This window comes from Schistocerca gregaria, chromosome 5, assembly GCF_023897955.1.
Source record: "Schistocerca gregaria isolate iqSchGreg1 chromosome 5, iqSchGreg1.2, whole genome shotgun sequence".
NCBI lineage: Eukaryota > Metazoa > Arthropoda > Insecta > Orthoptera > Acrididae > Schistocerca > Schistocerca gregaria.
This window is the reverse complement of record NC_064924.1, coordinates 357,962,170-357,983,875: the sequence shown is the minus strand read 5'-3', so window position 1 is coordinate 357,983,875 and position 21,706 is coordinate 357,962,170. Positions and strand designations below refer to the sequence as shown.

At 42.1% G+C, this 21,706-nt stretch overlaps 1 protein-coding gene and 1 non-coding gene across 2 annotated transcripts in view; both read right to left on the bottom strand.

Moving 5' to 3' along the window:
* Positions 1 to 21,706, bottom strand: part of LOC126272583 (uncharacterized) — a 363,445-nt gene that overhangs the window by 22,492 nt on the left and 319,247 nt on the right. The window contains exons 3-4 of the mRNA XM_049975509.1: positions 21,090 to 21,226; positions 752 to 928 (exon numbers count right to left, since the gene is read on the bottom strand). Coding sequence (XP_049831466.1) covers positions 752 to 928; positions 21,090 to 21,226 — 314 coding nt within the window. The remainder of the gene's footprint in view (positions 1 to 751; positions 929 to 21,089; positions 21,227 to 21,706) is intronic.
* Positions 1,658 to 1,732, bottom strand: Trnas-cga (transfer RNA serine (anticodon CGA)). The gene has a single exon. It is a non-coding gene; the product is annotated as a tRNA-Ser (tRNA).

Below are 21,706 nucleotides of genomic sequence, written 5' to 3'. Positions count from 1 at the left end.
ATTTCTTTGAGCTAAGAATCATAAAAATACATCATGCTTTTAGTGCCCTGCCAGGCTCCATCAATGTTTGTTCAGGCAATTAACTGTCTAGAGTCTCGCTGAAGGTGTGTCAGGTTGTAATAAAATTTTTAATAATTTTTAGTATGCGAAAAATAGGTGAGTGAGTAATCTCTCAGAATCGCATTTTTGCCATCACATAACATATGTGGCATAATCTTCATGGCAGCTCTGAAGACTCATTCGGCGAAAAAAACGTGCAAAAAGTGGTGTATTTGGAGGAGCGTTCATCATATGATGAGGATGTTTCAAATGCCCAAAAATGGGATTTTAGATTGAGATAAAAGACGCCTGAACCAAACAGATATATCGACCCCAGATGTTACCATTTGCTGTCATCTTAATGAGTACTGTAATATTACTAGATCTATATTCCCATGATGATGGTTAATGGTCCTAACTGTATAAGACTATGGCTACCTCGCTGGAAGACTCACTCATTTGCGTTGGTCGAAAAAGTATCCAAATTTGCAATAGACCCCATGCCATTCAGAGTACCAGCTGATACTGTAATAGTTCATAGCAGTAATCAAGCCTTTTTGGTTGTTTTTTTTTAGAGGAATGTTGACAGGGTCTTTTCCAGTGTGCTCAGTACGTGTATGGGGATGAACAAACACATAAGAAACTACTGTTAAGGAAGCTTTAGCAACAGAGGAATTTGTTAAAAGAGGATTAAAGTTGTTTGTATCATTACCGGTGCCTGCTTCCAACTTAGGGAGATATTCTTGCATGTCCTGCAGTAACTTCAGAACATCCTGCGAGTCCTTTGCTATACTGCACAGCTCTTCCTGGTTGAAGTCAGGTGTGATGGTTTTACATAGGAGGAGCTGACTTATAACATTTCCCAGATTGGACGGTCCTGGTCGGTTTTCTGAAAAGAAATAAAAATTTGCTTCAGTGAACAACACATATTAGTTTCAGAAAGTACGAGTAAGAGTGTTAAGAAGTTACTATGTTATGGCTACATCTCGGCTGGACGTATTTTGATCAGTTTTAATCCGTGAAAGGGGCCTGTTGTTTGACGGAAAGCAATGTTTTTGAACAATATTTATTACGTACAAGATGTCTGGTAAGATCAACCGAATTTAGAGCGAGGTTAGCTGAGTTTGTCTGCTAGTACTCCTCCGCGTGCTTGTATTCGGTCGTGTGCGTGCATACGTGCAGTATAATCTGTCCGAAAAGGTTGCCAACTTATCATTACTGGGACGCTCGTTACAACTTTATGATCTTCACTGTCCAGGGACTGTAATGTTACTTATGTGCTGATGATTTTGGGTAATGTGTACAACAATATATATAGGAAATCCCTCCGGCTGTCCTACCGCTGAAATCCAGAAATATTGAGTCTTCACTGTTCGGATACCAGACAGATTTCACAGTGGTGTCATATGTGCCCAAGAAATTAAATGTGTTGTTTTGCTTAACTCCGTTCACAGTGAGGGCACAAGTGATGAAGGAACCAATAAGCCACACATTATCATGGATGACAACATGACAAAGCGAGCGTTGATACCGTTTACTAGACGTGCAGTAACTACTCTGTGGTTCGTGTAAATAGATGAACAATGGTAGTATGAAACTTCCTGGCAGATTAAAACTGTGCGCCCGACCGAGACTCGAACTCGGGACCTTTGCCTTTCGCGGGCAAGTGCTCTACCAACTGAGCTACCGAAGCACGACTCACGTCCGGTACTCACAGCTTTACTTCTGCCAGTACCTCGTCTCCTACCTTCCAAACTTTACAGAAGCTCTTCTGCGAAACTTGCAGAACTAGCACTCCTGAAAGAAAGGATATTGCGGAGACATACCCCAGGCTGTGGCTAAGCCATGTCTCCGCAATATCCTTTCTTTCAGGAGTGCTAGTTCTGCAAGTTTCGCAGAAGAGCTTCTGTAAAGTTTGGAAGGTAGGAGACGAGGTACTGGCAGAAGTAAAGCTGTGAGTACCGGACGTGAGTCGTGCTTCGGTAGCTCAGTTGGTAGAGCACTTGCCCGCGAAAGGCAAAGGTTCCGAGTTCGAGTCTCGGTCGGGTACACAGTTTTAATCTGCCAGGAAGTTTCATATCAGCGCACACTCCACTGCAGAGTGAAAATCTCATTCTGGAATGGTAGTATGGTTTACTTTGATAAATATCTCTGACATTAGTGCCCAAATACCGTTTCAGTCCAACGCAGAAAACCCAATAAAACCAAGGAGGAAATTTTTGAAACAGCTGTTTCAACAACTTATTTATGTACAAGACCCCATATTGCTACGCTTCCAGATGACCTCAAAAATATTTTTTGGCATCTTGTAACCTGGAAGAACCTCGACATCTGGAAAAGCCTCCAAACAAATGGAAGAGTCGCTGCATTATGCGTGGCAGAAAAAAGAATATTACTACCACAATGCATTATCAGTGAAAGATGTTTGTGTTGCATTGTCTGTGAGAAGTGGCCATATGTAACATTGTGGACGAGCTGGAGAAAGAGGACGAGTAAAATTTGTGCATACATCAAAACAATAACAACACAATTAATAAATAATACAATAATAAGATACAATAAGTGCTGTATAAGTAATGTTGTTGTTGTGGTCTTCAGTCCTGAGACTGGTTTGATGCAGCTCTCCATGCTACTCTATCATGTGAAGCTTCTTCATCTCCCAGTACCTACTGCAACCTACATCCTTCTGAATCTGCTTAGTGTATTCATCTCTTGGTCTCCCTCTACGATTTTTACCCTCCACGCTGCCCTCCAATACTAAATTGGTGATCCCTTGATGCTTCAGAACATGTCCTACCAACCGATCCCTTCTTCTGGTCAAGTTGAGCCACAAACTTCTCTTCTCCCCAATCCTATTCAACACTTCCTCATTAGTTATGTGAACTACCCATCTAATCTTCAGCATTCTTCTGTAGCACCACGTTTCGAAAGCTTCTATTCTCTTCTTGTCCAATATGCACTGCGAAATAATTGTAGTTAAAATGTGAAGTGAGATTACTATGTGTCCTCGAAATTTGTTGTTAAAAGAATAGCATACCTTTATTAGTTATTGTAGCTACTTGCTCATGTTTCAGACAACAAAATATATGTTTATGTATGTAAGAGGTAAAATAAAATTAATATTTTTTTAATACTAAATTTAATAAAGCAGTATTTCTCGACCTCTCAAGAATGTGATGGCCGGCTGACAGAGTCAGCCACGCGGACACTGATTTTACAAAAACTGATGCGATCCGCCGAGTTTTAAAAGTTAATACAGGAGTTATTGAAGTCACGTGTTGCTAAATTATTTACCAGAAACTTGTTCTTCTGGATACGACCTTTACTTAGATGCATTAAATTTATTCGCAGTTGCGAATATGGACAACCATCAGATGTAGACTGCAGTGATGATGATCAAAACTCGTGCCGGACTGGGACCCTGATACCGGATATCCGGGTTAGGGCCCCAGTCCCGCTTATCGCGAGCTGTCACCTTGCAATTAAGCAACCCGTGCACGAGTTACGTCCAGGTCCAGACTTCCATATGTCGTCAACCATGTCGTCCATACAGACGAGACATATTACTTGAAAGTCGCTTACCCGGTGTCGGCGGATAAATTAAATACGATATTGGAGTGCCTATGTTATGCTGAATACGGTGCAAAGATTCTTTGGACATGCTTGTATGTCCAAAGGAACTTTGGATCGCATTCGGAATAACACAGGCACTACTATATCGTATTTGCTAAAATGTGTCATGTTGCTGAGGTGCCACCTTGCATTACAGTGAAATATAATGATGTTCTGCCCTGAATCGAGACTCAACTAAAGAAAAGGTTACTGACTATTAACATTAACAGACTCTAGAATCTCTCTGCGTGCTAATTATATTTCACGAACTGAATAAGGCAAGATTACGTATGATCCTGCGTCGCTAGACGCTGATATTAAATATATGGTAGCACTGTGTCACTGAGATGTCATCATAATTCGTCCGACAGTAATTAAAAGCCTCTATTAACGATATTTTAGTTAATTAACTGTTTGTTGCATACGCCTTTTTGGTGCGCGTAATCGGAGGGAGCACACCATTGCACAACTAGGGGCTGTAATCAGAAGTCTTACACACATACAGAACAACCTATCGGTTTTACTAAACCATTCATGTCGACGAACTATTTTGAAGAATGGAGGTCCTCTTCCCCTCTCTGTTAAATTGTATTCATTAAAGTGTGGTCTTTGTGATTACTTCATCGATTTTTTCGAATCAGACAACGTTGTAAGCTTGTTATTTGGGCATTATATTTCCATTCCGCATATCACTAAAAATTTCGGGGCATATTTCTCTCACCTATGAGAGTAGCCAGTGCTTCTCTTATCAGCTTTAGATCTTATGACACAGAACTGGGACGATCACAGAGAAAATGTTATGAGGAAGACGAACCAAAGGCTGCGTTTATTGCCAGAACACTTGGAAGATAAAATAGATCTGCTAAGAGACTGCCTACATTACGCTTGTCCGACCTCTTATGGAATGTACTGCTGCGCGATAAGGGATCCTTACCGAGTAGGATTAACGAAGGATATCGAAAAAGTTCGAAGAAGGGCAGTTCATTTTCTTACTATCGCGAAGTAGGGGAGAGGCTGTAACGGATATGATAGGCGAGTTGGGGTGGCAGTCACTAAAACAAAAGCGTTTTTCGTAGCAGCGAGACCTTTTCACGAAATTTCAATCACGAACTTACTCCTCCGAAGGCGAAAATATTTTTTGACGCCCTCATAGGTAGGCAGAAATTATCATCGTAATAAAATGAGAGAAATCAAAGCTCGCACATAAAATTTTAAGCGTTTGTTTTTTCCGCGCCCTGTCCCAGGGTGGAATGGTGGACAAATAGTCTGTAACTGGTTCGATGAACCCTCCGGCCGACTCTTAAGTGTGAACTGCAGAGATGTCATGTAGATGTAGATTTACATTTTTGTGTGTTACGTAGGAAGTGTTTTGCCGCTGGCAGTAGGCGACATCAAATAATTTTGCGCAAAATCATCTCAGTATGATCCATGACCAAGATTCTACAGATATTTGTAAACGATGGTCTACTATTCTGAGCGCATATAAAATACCATTATGTGAACTGATCACATTATTTTTAAAAGAATGAAAAATCCTTAGAAGTGTACTACTGTGCATACCGTCGACGACGAGGTCGCTGCAGATGGAACCCAAGTTCGGACTGAGGAAGGATAGGGAAGGACATCGGTCGTGTCCTGTTAATAATACACATCTCAGAATTTGTCATAGCTGACTTAAACAAACGATTGAAAACGTAAATCTGGATGGTCGGAAGGGGATTTAAACCGTCGTTCTCCAGGACTGATGATCAATGTATACCACTGCGCCACATCCCTTGGTGAAAGAACGAACTATTGGACAACTACAGCAAGTGACACATTTCTAAGGTTCTGGAATCGTAGACGTGAAGACCATTGATCGAATCCTTGTCTAGCTATACGTATATCGGTATATCGGTTTGCTGTGGCACCATTCCACGCAGAAGCAAAATTATTATCTACGGTTTGGTTGTATGTGGGCAGTTGTTCACTAATACCTTTTGAACGTGTATCCTTCAACTGCTCTTTTACAATTATAATATTTGGTTGTTTAAAAAGAAATGGAAGAATGCATGTCATCTGAAAGGACGATTTTCCAAACATCCCGAATTTATCGGATACTTACAAGGGAACCTCCCCATCGCCCCCCCCCCCCCCCCCCCCTCAGATTTAGTTATAAGTTGGCACAGTGGATAGGCCTTGAGAAACTGAACACAGATCAATCGAGGAAACAGGAAGAAGTTGTGTGGAACTATGAAAAAAATAAGCAAAATATACACTGAGTAGTCCATGCGCAACATAGGCAACATCAAGGACATTGTCGGCTCAGTAGCCCCGTTGTCCCGTGGTTAGCGTGAGCAGCTGCGGAACGAAAGGTCCTTGGTTCAAGCCTTCCCTCGAGTGAGAATTCTTACTTTCTTTATTTTCGCAAAGTTATGATCTGTCTGTTCGTTGATTGACGTCTGTGTTCACTGTAATAAGTTTAGTGTCTGTGTTTTGCGACCGCACCGCAAAACCGTGCGATTAGTTGACGAAAGGACGTGCCTCTCCAATGGGAATCGAAAACGTTTGATCGCAAGGTCATAGGTCAACCGATTCCTCCACAGGAAAAGACCCAGGCTATATTCTATACGACACTGGTGACGGCACGTGCGCCACATGACAGGAATATGTTATCAACCCACCTAACTTGTACACTTGGCGAATGGGTGAAAAGAATCTTCTACCTTGCCCGATTTAGGTTTTTTGTGGATGTCATAATCACTCCCAAAAAAGTGGAGAAAACATAAGAGTTTGTCACATAAACTGCAGCAAATAAATGCAACAGTTTCACAGTCACACAGTTTTCCCTGTGCTCTGTCAAAACATATGTTTTTAACGCTTTCCATTTTTTCCGTGTGTAGACTGTCGATTCGTGCATATGTCCAAACAAATCTGGACATGTCCTGGAATTTTGGAGAGCGAAGTTGATTATGTGTGGGTACCTGAACTTCGATAATTGTCTCATGAACCAAGGACCTTTCGTTCCGCAGCTGCTCCCGCTAACCACGGGACCACGGCGCTACTGAGCCGACAACATCCTTGATGTTGCCTATGTTGCGCATGGACTACTCAGTTTGTATATTTTTCTTATTTTTTCATAGTTCTATACAAATTCTTCCTGTTTTCTCGATTGACCTGTGTTCAGTTTTTCAAGGCCTATCCACTGTGCCAACTTGTAACTAAATGTGAGGGGGGTGTGATGGAGGGGTTCCCTTGTTAGGAAGATATTGTAATATGTATTTCCTTTGACATCTCTCTGCGGTTTTAGTTATGTATTTGCCCCTAAAAGATATTCAGACGTGTGAATCAGTAGGATTCATAACGGTTAATCAGTTTCGTGGATAAAAAATATAGTGATCAGTGAACGACAAAGACGACATGGACTATCGTTGTACATTCAGCATTTCGTAATGTTTATTGTTCTTAGCATGAGTTTGGACTCTGTTTCCGTGTTTGAATCATTTAATGTTCCGTACGGTACGTGCAAACGAAACCGAAATGGGATGACTCTGCTATCTGTCTGACTCTCACTCCGAGTGTTCAAGACCTTCTTCCTGAGGAACGGGTAGACAAAGTTAGTTGAAATTTATATTATATATTAAGGTCTGCGGTCCCTTTGGTGATGTAGTAAGTTGAAGCTTCTGAGACAATGCAACCAAAGATAGGCTATTTGTGCCATATTTTGATACTTGCAAACTCACTCATTAAAAACCATTGGGTTCTTCCCAGACAAATCAGGAAATTGTAATTCTTCATGCTTTCCCGGCGATCTGTTGACATCTTGGATATTCGGGAATCCAGCCGGATGTTCGCGTCGTTCTCGCACGATATTTCAACAGCGAGGCACGCTGTTGAAATATCGTGCGAGAACGACGAGAACATCCGGCTGGATTCCCGAATATCCAAGATGTAAATCAGGAAATCGTTTATTTCTAATTATATCATACAAAAATATTTCTATTGTTGTCATTTGTTGTATGAAATCAGACTTGAAACATTCTAGAAGGTCTGACTCCCTGGCCCTATGTATTGTAAGTATCAGTGTCGACAACAGGCGAAAATCGTCAAGATCATCAAATCCCGGAATGGAGGAATTGTCTGTACACACAATCAAGTGTCATAGGACCGTTGCTATTCACAATATACATAAATGACCTGGTGGATGACATCGGAAGTTCACTGAGGCTTTTTGCAGATGATGCTGTGGTGTATCGAGAGGTTGCAACAATGGAAAATTGTACTGAAATGCAGGAGGATCTGCAGCGAATTGACGCATGGTGCACGGAATGGCAATTGAATCTCAATGTAGAGAAGTGTAATGTGATGCGAATACATAGAAAGATAGGTCCCTTATCATTTAGCTACAAAATAGCAGGTCAGCAACTGGAAGCAGTTAATTCCATAAATTATCTGGGAGTACGCATTAGGAGTGATTTAAAATGGAATGATCATATAAAGTTGATCGTCGGTAAAGCAGATGCCAGACTGAGATTCATTGGAAGAATCCTAAGGAAATGCAATCCGACAACAAAGGAAGTAGGTTACAGTACGCTTGTTCGCCCAATGCTTGAATACTGCTCAGCAGTGTGGGATCCGCACCAGGTGGGGTTGATAGAAGAGATAGAGAAGATCCAACGGAGAGCAGCGCGCTTCGTTACAGGATCATTTAGTAATTGCGAAAGCGTTACGGAAATGATAGATAAACTCCAGTGGAAGACTCTGCAGGAGAGACGCTCAGTAGCTCGGTACGGGCTTTTGTTGAAGTTTCGAGAACATACCTTCACCGAAGAGTCAAGCAGTATATTGCTCCCTCCTACGTATATCTCGCGAAGAGACCATGAGGATAAAATCAGAGAGATTAGAGCCCACACAGAAGCATGCCGACAATCCTTCTTTCCACGTACAATACGAGACTGGAATAGAAGGGAGAACCGATAGAGGTACTCAGGGTACCCTCCGCCACACACCGTCAGGTGGCTTGCGGAGTACGGATGTAGATGTAGATGTAGAAGTTTGTGCGGAACCCTCAATGCGTCAGTCCTACTCACATAGTTCGAGTTTTTCTAAAATGACTATTATTCGTGTTGCATTCTTATTATCAGTTAGCAGTACTCCTGACTGGCTCGTGTACCCACCGATCGCTTGTTATCGAACATCCAGATGTAGGTCACTCCGACAAAGTAACAACCGACCGGTCTTCCCAGAACAAAGGAATTGTAGTTGAAAGTCAGAGCTCTCAGGCGACAGATACAAACCGACAATTTTTCAGAAATGTTAATCAGCAGGTGCTATTGAGGGTAAAACACTTTGCTCCGGCTTCCATAAATTAGCCTTCTGTGGCTTCTTCAAACAAGACCACAGATTCAAACCAATGAGCAGCATGGGAAAAGGCCACTAAGAGCGGGGAGGGAAAAGAGATGTTGATGGAAAGTACATAAAGCAAGAATTTTTGTAATAGCTCTCACTGTAGTTGGAGAGGTTCCCATCAAGTTAAGAATGAACGCGAACTCCGTTTTCCACAGGACGTCACAGTTGGAGAAAAGCGTTATACGAAAACCATATGCATTTGGAGAAGTCGAACAAGTGTTGTGACGTGAAATACCGTCCATTACATTTCTTGATTAATGTTGGCAAGTTTTAGAAAGGTAAAACAGATGAAACTCACAAAACTATCAGGTGGTCTATTGTTACGTAGTAGAAGGTTGGCTGAAGAAGGTAATACTCACACACCACTGACTGTGCATCGTTCAACAGGCACTTGTGCAGTTACTTCGTGTGAAAAGTCGCGTAATTTTCTCACTTCAGCAGACTTTTGGAATTTTTTGAAACCAGTTATGAAGATTTGCTTCCTTTGCCTTTTCGACACTTGGTGGCATATAAAAGGCGATACGCCACATCAAGTGAGCACCTTTAAAGTTGCAAGGAAATCCATGAGTTGTTAGTGTAGTGGCCTGGTATTTTAATAGTTGCAAAATATAACTTGAATCTATGGTAGTGCTGGAGTAATTATTAGAACAATGTTAAAAGATTTTGAAAGTTTAATAAACTCACATCCCTTCCAAGTTAGTGATGGCTGCATTACAAATTTGTATCATGTTAACATAAAGCATTAACAATCCACAATTAATAAGTATGTCAGTTTCATGGTACTTGCAGACAAATTCTAGAAGGGGATTGTACTGCAACCCACTGTGAGCCTGTTTTCTGTTGGTGACACACAATAAATGCGGGGAAAATTTCTCGTGTTCCCAGCTATCGGAGTTCGAAGTTTTTCAAGGGGGGTGCCTCTTGTCATTCTCTGGCAAACAGCGGATGCGTCCGTGTCGCTCTCCTTTAACGCGCACTCTTCCCTAATACCGGAGCCGGCCGCCCTAAAACAGTCCGACCTGCTGGCGCGCCTCCCCCGCGTGGCCGGCACCGCTAGGCGCAGCGTAACGTCGTTACCGCGTGACGGCTTCCAGGGCGCGCTGCCATCCTAGGCTCACAGCAAATTCTTCACCCCGTGTCCTTTGGGATGATACCACACCGCCCCAAAAATCACTGGAAGGAAAGACAACATACTCTCTTTATATGAATCTTCCCACTCTTTGGCCATGGTACAGCAACCTTTGTGATATCTCAGAGCTCTCCACCTCGGGTTTCAGGCAGCCCTCAGTCCCGAGAATAATTTGAGCGCAGGAAATTTCCTAGAGGGCATTAAACTCGGGAACTTTCTTACGAATACTTCGACCATTTACTGATACAATTTTGACAGTCAAAGTGTCTTAACTCTGAACTTGGTCTGACTTTCCTTTCTGTGCAGCGACTGGCAAATATTCATTAGAGTACCTCAAACCACCGCCTAGCCTATAAAAAACTGTCATGTGTACTCCAGAAGTACTCTGTTACCCAAGTAGCTGCTTTCTTTGAGTAGAGAGCCTTGAGTGTCGATGGCATTTTTGGTTACGAGTCTCTGCTCGGCTCCAAACCAAAAGACCCCTACAAACACTGGGAGCAAACTATAAAAGCAGGCAGAATCCCAGATATGCAACTTGCTACCCTCCTGATGTGTCACCAATTGACGCGGGCTGTACAAAAAGAAATGAAAACTGCGCTGCAGATCGCCAGAATTTGCACTTGCAAAATGCGAGCTTACATTTCTTAAACGGAAACACTCACGAAATTTCAGAAATATACTCCATACTACGAGGAAAAGAGAGGAAAAGATAAAATGTTAGCTTGCCACTCTGTAGATGTGTGTAAGCCGAGAGCTGGAGGCTGACTTAGCAAAGGATCTGTCAGAGTACACGAGAAAATTCTGGTCCTATGTAAAATCGGTAATGAGGTCTAATGCATCCATCAAGTCACTTGTTGACCAGTCTGCTGAGGCAGTTGAAGACAGCAAAGATGTTTAAAATAGATAGTTTCAAATTTCATGTTCAAGAAATCGTTCGTGCAGGAGAATCATAAAAACATATCGTCGTTTGACCAACAAACCGACTTCCCGTATGGACGACGTAGTAATAAGCATTCCTGGTGTAGAACAACAAGTGAAGGAGTGGAAAACAATTAAGTTGCCCGGACTGGACGGAACACCAATTCGGTTTTTGAAAGAGTGCTCTACGGCATTGGCTCCTTACCTAGCTTGCAATTATTGCGAATTTTTCGCTCAGTGCAAAGTCCCAAGCGACTGGAACAAAGGGTAGGTGACTCTTGAGTGTACGAAGGGCAAAAGAACGGAAAAATTACCGATCAATATTACTAACATCCGTTTGCTGCATAATTCTTGAAAATATTCTCAGTGGCTACGGAATAGGTTCACAGGTATGTGAGTCACTCGAAGACTTCTTAAATTATAGAACGCGGTATATTGTCCTCGACGGCGAAGGTTCATAAGAGAAAAGCGTATCATCAGAAATGCCCGAGGGAACTGTGTTAGGGCCGCTGCTATCCTCTATGTACACAAATGATTTGGCAGGCAGGATGGGCATCAATCTGCAGTTGTTTTCTGATGACACTGTGGTTTTGGCAAGGTGTCGAAGTTCAGTGACTGTAGGAGGATACAAGATGACTCACACAAAATTTTTAGTTTGTGCGGTGCTTGGCAGCTAGCTTTAAATGCAGACAAATGCGCACGAGTAGGAAAACCAAACCCGCAATATTCGGATACAGAATTAATAGTGTCCTGCTTGGCACACTCACGTAGTATAAATATCTGAGATTAGCGCTGAAAAGCGAAATGAAATGGAACAAGCATATGAGGATTGTGCTAGCTAAGGCGTGTGGACGACTTCGGTTTATGGGGAGAATTCTAGGAAAGTGTGGTTCATCTATAAAGGAGACCGCCTTATAGGACGCAAGTGCGCCTATTCTTGAGCACTGCTCGAATATTTGGGATCGTTACCAAGTCGCATTTAAGGAAGACATCGAAGCAATTGAGAGGCAACCTGCTAGATTTGTTACTGGTAGGTTCAAACAACATACAGGTTTTACGGAGACGCTCCAGGAACTAAAATGGGAATCCATGGAGGAAAGGTGACATTCTTTTCGAGGAATAATACTGAGAAAATTTAAAGAACCGACATTTGAAGCTGACTGAAGAATGACTCTTCTGCCTTCAACATACACTGTGCGCAAGTACAACGAAGATAAGGTGCAAGAAATAAGGGCTCATACGGAGGCATATCGACAGTCACATATAAATGGTCGTTTTACTCTCGTCGAACAGGAAAGGGAATGACTAGCAGTAGTACGGGGTACATTGCACCACGCGCCGTACGGAGACTGCGAAATATAGAAGTAGATGAACATTTAGAATGTCATAAACATGACCTACCATCCAATCTCTTCATCTTGTCAATGTTTTCTATACGCATCTGTCCTCGACGGCGAGGGCTCATCGGAGACAAGTGTATCGTCAGGAATGCCCCAGGGAACTATGTTAGGGCCGCTGATATCCTCTATGTACACATATTCTGCGGAGTACCTTCTCAATTCTTATCTCATTAGCGTATCTACAGGGTGTTACAAAAAGGTACGGCCAAACTTTCAGGAAAAATTCCTCACACAAAAAAGGAAGAAAATATGTTATGTGGACATGTGTCCGGAAACGCTTACTTTCCATGTTAGAACTCATTTTATTACTTCTCTTCAAATAACATTAATAATGGAATGGAAACACACAGCAACAGAACGTGCCAGCGTGACTTCAAACACTTTGTTACAGGAAATGTTCAAAATGTCCTCCACTAGCGAGGATACATGCATCCACCCTCCGTCGCATGGAATCCCTGATGCGCTGATGCAGCCCTGGAGAATGGCGTATTTTATCACAGCCGTCCACAATACGAGCACGAAGAGTCTTTACATCTGGTACCGGAGTTACGTAGACAAGAGCTTTCAAATGCCCCCATAAGTGAAAGTCAAGAGGGTTGATGTCAGGAGAGCGTGGAGGCCATGGAATTGGTTCGCCTCTACCAATCCATCGGTCACCGAATCTGCTGTTGAGAAGCGTACGAACACTTCGACTGAAATGTGCAGGAACCCCATCGTGCATGAACCACATGTTGTGTCGTACTTGTAAAGGCACATGTTCTAGCAGCACAGGTAGAGTACCCCGTATGAAATCATGATAACGTGCTCCATTGAGCGTAGGTGGACGAAACTAAAAGGAGCTCTAACATGGAAATTAAGCGTTTGCGGACACATGTCCACATAACATCTTTTCCTTATTTGTGTGTGAGGAATGTTTCCTGAAAGTTTGGCCGTACCTTTTTGTGACACCCTGTATATTTCAACAACTTTCCATAGGGCAACATTTCAACCGCTTCTCTTCTTCTCTTTTCCTACAGTCCACGATTCACTTCCACACTTCCACACATTCTCAGAAATTTCGTCCTCAAATTAAGTGTGCGCCAAAGAAACCGGTATAGGTTTGCATATTCAAATACGGAATACTGAGCTGCGTAACACAACAAGTGTCTGGCGCAGTTGTTAGATCGGTTACTGCAGCTACAATGGCAGGTTATCAAGATTTAAGGGCGTTTGAACGTGGTATTATCTATTCCGCGCACGAGCGATGGGACACAGCATCTTCGAGATACCGATGAAGTGAGGATTTTCCCGTATGACAACTTATTGAGTGTACTGTAAATATCAGAAATCCGGTAAAACATCAAAACTCTTACATCGCTGGGGCCGGAAAAAGGTCCTGCAAGAACGATATCAATGACGACTGTGCAGAATCGTTCAGCGTGACTGAAGTGCATCTCTTCCGCAAATTGCTGGAGATTTCATTGCTGGGCAATCAACAAGTACCAGCGTACGAACAATTCAACGAAACATCGTCGAGATAGGCTTTCGGAGCCGAAGGCCCACTCGTATACCCTTGATGACTGCATGACACAAAGCTTTATGCCTCGCCTGGGCTCGTCAATATTGACTGGAAACATGTTGCCTGGTCGGACGAGTCTCGTTTCAAAATGTATCAAGCGTGTAAGAAGACAACATCATGAATCTCTTCATGTCAGCACCCCTGTTGACACGCAGAGACCATCGATTCATGATCTCTTCAAGGTGGTGGAAGATCTGTAATGGTATGGGGCATGTGCAGTTGGAGTGATATGGGACCCCTGATACGTTACACGAACTTAAGCATCCTGTTTAATCATCTGCATCCATTCATGTCCATTGCGCATTCTGACGGACTTGGGCCATTCCAGCAGCACAATGCAACACCCCACACGCCCAGAATTGCTACAGAATGGCACCGGAAACATTCTGAGTTTAAAGCACTTTCGCTGGTAGTCAAACTCCCCAGACATGAACATTATTGAGCATATCTGGGATGCCTTGCAACGTGCGGTTTCGTACTCTCATGAATTTATGGGCAGACGTGAAGGATTCATGGTGTTCATTCGCTCCAGCACTACTTCAGACATTAATCGAGCCCCTGCCACGTCGTGTTTCGGCACTTATGCGTACTCGCGGGGGCCCTACTGGATATTAAGCACGTTTACCAGTTTCTTTGTCTCTTCAGCGTAGTAGACTTGTTTTAGCCAAGTATGCCGTCTTTGTCTGTGGAAGTCTGGGTTTTATGTCTTCCTTTCGTCGTGCATCATGTCTTATTTTGCTTCCATGGCAGTATAATTCCTTCACTTCCACAGTTTTGGTGGTACGTTTATCGGAAATATCATTTCTGCTCCTCAAGATTATTTTTGTCTCTCTGTATTTTGCCCTCAGTCCATATTTCGTGCTCAGTAGCTTGTTTATTCCATTCAGTATGTCCTGTAATTTCCCTTATCTATCATTGAGGACGGAAACCTCATCCACGAATCGTTCGATTGATGTCGATTCACCCAAAATTTTAACCCTTCTCTCTAACCTTTCTATTATTTCTGTCATTGTTTCTTCTGTGAACTGATTGACCAGTAGGAAAGAGAGGCTGCATCTCCGTCTTGCACAGTTTTTAATTCAAGTAATGTATGTTTCGTCTTGCACTGTAATTTTTCCCTCTTGATTCTTATACATATTTATATTAAACGTTTTCCCTATAGACTGCAAATATTTTCTGAGAATGTCGAACTTTTTACGTATTTTGCATTGCCTAACACTTCTTCTAGATCCTTAAACTTTGCAGCCATTAGCGAAGATAGCGTAAGAACTGTCCATCAACTCCCTTTACCTTTCTAAATCCAAACTGGTCGTCCTCTTACAGATCATTAATTTTCTTATATTTTATTCTGTACGTTATTCTTGTCCGCAACTTGGATGCATGAACTGTTAAGCTGATTGTGCAACAGTTGTTAATCGTACCTGGCGTTTCTATCATAGGAATGGTGTGGGTGATAAAAAATTTTAGAACTTCTGATGGTAAGTCCACAGATTTACAGGTTGTACGTGCCGAATAGTCGAAAAAAATGTTCAAGGTCATCAGTCCCTAAGCTTATAGACTACTTAACCTAAATTATCCTAAGGACAAACACATCAGCCCATGCCCGAGGGAGGACTGGAACCTCCGCCGGGACCAGCCGCACAGTCCATGACTGCAACGCCCGAGACCGCTCGTCTTTTCCCGCGCGGCATCGAATAGTCGTTTAATTACACTTTGTCCAATAATTATTCCTCCAATAATTTTAGAATTTTCGGAGACATTTTATCTCTGCCGTCCACCTTGTTTGAGCGCAAGCCTTCCAAAGCTCTGTTAATGTTCAAAAATGGTTCAAATGGCTCTGAGCACTATGGCACTATATGAGGTAATCAGTTCCCTAAAACTTAGAACTACTTAAATCTAACTAACCTAAGGACATCACACACATCCATGCCCGAGGCAGGATTCGAACCTGCGAATGTGGAGGTCTCGCGTTTACAGACTGAAGCCCCTAGAACCGCTCGGCCACACCGGCCGGCGTCTGTTAATGTCAGACTGTAATATTAGATCCCCTGTGTCTTCAATATAAACTCCCTCTTTTTTCCTCAGTCATGTCATCAGACAGACCTTCCTTAGGGACCTTCATTGTACTTTTCCACCTATATCTACGAGCCAGCGCTTAAGACGCGACATCCGTCTTGGTGCAGCACAGCCTGGGGCCGCAGTATTTCAGTGGAGGTGCCAGTGGGTACTTCGCCTGTTTCTTTTCTTACTACGCACGGCAGTGATGAGTAATTCACAACAATACATTCTGCATCAGTGATCTATACAGTTCTAAAATAAGCACAAGAGCTGTATAGTTCTGACCACCCCGGGCTTCCCATCAAGTGCTGCTCAGTAGTTCTGACAACCAACGGGTTTGCAATCATTTTACGCTTAGGGTGAGTAGATTTTGAATTACTCGCCATTTTTAAACTTAGGACAAGGGAATTTTGCAACTTTCCCTCCATTTTAAACTCACCCAGGTAGTGAGTTGCTGGGTTTGTAACTTACGGTAGATGGTGGCAGGTTAAATTTCTTAAACGGTGATGTCAAATGGTGAAGGGGCAGGGAAATTGTTTAAGCACTATCAGGCACATGTTAAGTTAGATTCAAATGTAGGGCGATACTTGTTTAAACCATGGTGCAGGAGGGGGATGTTTAAACTCAGCAACTGTGGACTTAAATTTTATTCTGTAAATGACCTGTGTGTATAAATAGCCATACACATCACAGCTCGACGAAAATATGTTATGTAGGTAAGCATTTAAGTCCTGACAGATAACGTCTTGCCAGGTTCAGGGATTTTCTCTGCCTCGTGATGACTGGGTGTTGTGTGCTGTCCTTAGGTTAGTTAGGTTTAAGTAGTTCTAAGTTATAGGGTACTGATGACCATAGATGTTAAGTCCCATAGTGCTCAGAGCCATTTGAACCATTTGAACCATCTTGCCAGGTAAAAAACATGTTTACATATTCACAGACTAGACTGGAAGGAGTAAACTTCAGGGCAATTGGCTTATGTCAAAGGGCGCAGGGGGGAAGGGCAGAGGCTGATGATGATGATGATGTTTGGTTCGTGGGGCGCTCAACTGCGCGTTCAACAGCGCTCGTACGAAGTCCCAATTTATACATAGTCCAATTTTTACACAATCCAATCTAGCCACTGTCACAAATGATGATGATGATGATGATGATGATATGACGATTATGATGATGGTGATGATGAAATGATGAGGACAACACAATCACCTAGTCCCTTGGCAGAGAAATTCGCCAATCCGGCCAGGAATCTAACCTGGGACCCCGTGATCCAGAGGCATCAACTCTAGCTACTATACCACGAGCTGTGGACAGGGGGAGAGGAAGGGAGGGAGGAAATATGGAAACAGCATGTAATGTCATACATGATGATGTCATTGGTAAAGTGGCAACAATATACTTTTTTCCAGAACTGTCAGTGTCTATGTACTATGTTTTGTGTTTAAGCCACTTTTTACTTGTGACAGCGAATCCTAGAAGTCAGTAAATTTTTTTGTGCGCTGGATCTTTGAAGACAGTCATCATCTCTTCCATGTAATTAGTTTTGTGTAGAAACACGACTGTCAGCAAGAAGTATGATTACCTTTGTGTCCTGACGATGTTTCCTCTGGGACACCCACGTAAACTGGTCTTATCGATTTGTTGGTTTATTTTTGAACTGGTCTTAAAGAAATGTCAACAGATGCAAATTAAAGGAAAAGATTGTGGATGTACCCACATTTCACCATAAAATGGTAAGAGAGAATTATCATTAAACATGATGTAACTTATATTTTGCGAATGACGCGGTTGGATATAGGATATACAAAAAGATTCGGCAAGAGAAATCACCACAAAATTGGGGTCTATACACGCTTTTCTGCAGTGCAGTTAAGGTTTCTGATGAAGCGATACGACATGGAAAGCTTGATATTAATTGTGAAGCCGTGGATTATAGTACGAGTGTCTTTTTTTCTAACCTTCGATAGCACAGCAAGAACGTCTGACAAGCGGCAGGCGAGCGGTTTGCGCAGCAGGTGGCTTTTCATCTCCAGTACCATTCACACTCACTGCTAATTTCAAGACGTCAGTCTGTGCTCAGCTGCTGTCACATACACTTGGCCGCCTCAATTGATTATTACAAGTGCCAATGTCGAAGTGTTATTCGTTTCCTGCGAGCAGAAGGGAGTAGCGCGGCAGAAGTTGTTCGAAGAATGAGCCAAGCACATGGAGAACCATTCAAAACAAAAGAAAAGTCATTCTGAACTTGTTCTGATGGAAAAAATTCCTGTCCTCATAGTGCTAGGGAAACCCAATGATTCCTTTAGAAATTTCAATGAAACACTTTCGATCACCTGTGACTTCAGTTTATCCTTGAACTGAAGTAGTGACTAGGAGGGAAGCAGTACTAAAGTAACGAGGAGCTTCGAAACAACACCAGGACTCATTTAAAATCACTGACGGCAACATTTAATGAAGAGAGTATTGGTAATCATTTCCACAGATACGACAAATGCCTCAATAATTACATGGATTACGTCGAAAAGTAACCATACGTTTTTGTTGCTTTCAGTAATAAAATAGCTCTGTGGCCATTCATGTATTTTACTTATCGCCTATCAGAGTGTATAAAAAAAGACTTGGCTTAAGACTCTTTAAAGAAGATTGTATATGTGAAAGAGAGCGGGAGACATCGTAAGGTTTCAGAAGTGAGAGGTTTCAGAACAAGATTTTAAACTGTAAGGCATTTACAGGGGCAGACGTGGACTGTGACGACAGTTTATTGGTTATGAACTTTAAATGAAGACTGAAGAAATTGAGAACGTAGTAGAAAAGGAGATGACATTTCAGAGAGATTATTAGGCAGCGATTGATTGAAACATGCGAAAAACATACAGCAGAAGACGAAAAGGTAGCTTTGAGAGATGAAATAGTGAAGAAAATGAAGGAACAAATGGGAGCAGAAAGATAAGACGTGGAAGAGATATTTGGATATCACAGGAGATACTGTATTTAACTGAGAAAACGCGAGAATACAAACATGCAGAAAATGAAGCAGGCGAAGAGGAATACAAACGTTTAAAAAATGAGATTGATGGGAAGTGTAAAATGGCTAAGCAGGAATGTCTGGCGGACAAATGTATTTATATAGACGCATTTATAGCTAGGGGAAATATAGATACCGCCTATAGGGAGTTCAAAGAGACATATGGCGAAAAGAAAAGCAATTGTATGGATATCAAGAGCTCAGAAGGAAAACCAGTACAAAGCGAAGAAGGGAAAGTTGAAAAGGTGAAGAAAATGTAGATGGGCTGTGCAAGGGAAATTAAATTTAAGGTATTATTACTGAAAGTTAAAGGGATCTAGGTAAGATGAGACAGGAACTATGACACTGCGAGAAGAATTTGAATGGCCTCAGAAAAATCCAAATCGAAACAAGGCCCCAGGAATAGACGACGTTCCAACTACTGATAGCCTTGGATGAGTCAGCCATCACGAAACTATTCTACCTATTGTGAAAGATGAATAAAGTAGGCAAAGTAGCCTGATTTCAAGAAGAATGTAATACTTAAAATTCCAAAGAAAGCAAATGCTGACAAGTGTGCATCTTACTGAACAGCTGCAAATTATTAACAAGAATTGTTTACAGAAGAATGGGGAAGATGGTAGAAGCAGACATCGAGGAAGTTGAGTTTTGATTCCGGAGAAACATGCTTGGCAATATTGACCCTACGACTCATCTTAGAAGATACGTCGAGGAAAGGAAAACCTACGTTTATACCTTTTTTTAGATTTGGGGAGAGTTTTGACGATTTTGATGGGAATACGAGGAAATTCTAAACGTATCAGAGCAAAAATGGAAGGAGTGAAAGGTTGTACAGGTTATGCAAAGTACAGGTGGGATTTTAAAGATTCGAGGGGCTTGGAAGGGGAGCAGTGGGTGAGAAGAGAGTGAGACATATTTGTAGCTTACCCCTGATATTATGCAACGTAAACATTGGGCAAGCAGTATAGGAAAAAATTGGAAAAGGAGATGAGAGGGAGAAGAAATAAGATTTTTAGGGTTTTTCGATAGCATTTTAAGTTTGTCACAGACAGCAAAGGACTGGAAGAGCATTTGAACGGAATGGACAGTGTCTGGAAATTAGGATGTAAGATGAACATAAACAAAAGCAAAACAAGGATAATGGAATGCAGCCGAATTAAAACAGGCGATACTGAGGGATTTATATCAGGAAACGGACTCTAAGAGCAGTAGATGAATTTTGCTATTTCGGCCGAAGTACAGTGGACTTAAAACGTAGACTGACAGTGCCAAGAAAAGCGTTCCTGAAGAAGAGAAATCTATTAAAGTCGAATACTGCTTTAACTTGTAGTTACCTGGCACTGTACGTGAGAAGATAGCAATCTGTTATTTCAGTGAATATGGTTCTTTTGTAAAATCTTTACAAGCCAAGATTGCTTACAGGAAAACAATACAAAAAGTCATGTCTAGGATAAGAGTACATACACACCTTGGCATATGCAAATATATTTATTAGCTGGTAGCAGGATGGGGTCAGAAAATAAGGAAGATTGCTGTTTAATGCTTTTTCTGATGACAAATCAGCCATTACAGGCGGTACATAAATTCGGATTGGCAAAGGACAGCGAAGATAATCTTCCATGCCTTCTTTTATGGACCTATTAAGGAGTTTCTCTTATGAAATGTAGACAGACCCAGGTAAACGCAAATGTAGATATCGAGATGGGAACGATATTCCTTTTGTATGCAGTGGGGAATAGTGTATGCTTGATATGAGAATAATAGGAAAATTTGTCACCGTTTACTGAACTATATAGAAAGCTAGTTCGTTCGCACTTGCTCATTTGCTCTTCTGTATTAGAGCACCACGCATATGTCACAAAAAATAGAATGGAAGAACTCTTTGTGTTCCAAAGAGTTGGTTGTATCGTGAGAGGTCAAACGTATTTTTCCCTAGTCGTCAGTTTACTCGCTCTGTGAACTCACCATACAGACTGGACATATCCATGGGCACCACCTGCACGAGCCGTCGGCACTTGTCGAGCTCTCTCAGCAGCAGCTGCGAGATGAAGAACAGCAGCACCAGGTGCGGGTTGTCTGCGGGGATGCCCTCCGCCACAGCGCTAAAACGGAAAACCCATGACATTCACTCTGCGAATTTAGAGACAACACAAAATAACTACACTGCCTGGTAAACGTTACGACAGTAAGATTTAGTCACCAAAAAAGTTGTCGGGTTGGTATCCAACTTAACACACAGTCACTTACTAGGCAGATAAACTCATCTACTGAGCCTCGTTTAGAGTGGCACTGCCTCACGCCAACGAGGATTGCCCAGTTTAGTTGAGGGCTAGTTTGAATGGACTGGAAAAGGATGGATCAGCACATTTCTCTCCACCTATGCCTCACAGAGAAGACTATATTAGAACCTGAGGATGTGTGAATGGACAGACACCCCAAGACGTCGAATGTATTTGACGACAATCTGAAACGGATGTAATTATTTGACATAAATTCGAAAACCGGTACAAAATCTTAATACTTACACCATTCACAGACGCTTGCAGGAAAGTCATTTTTTATTATGGGCATTAAAGGACCTA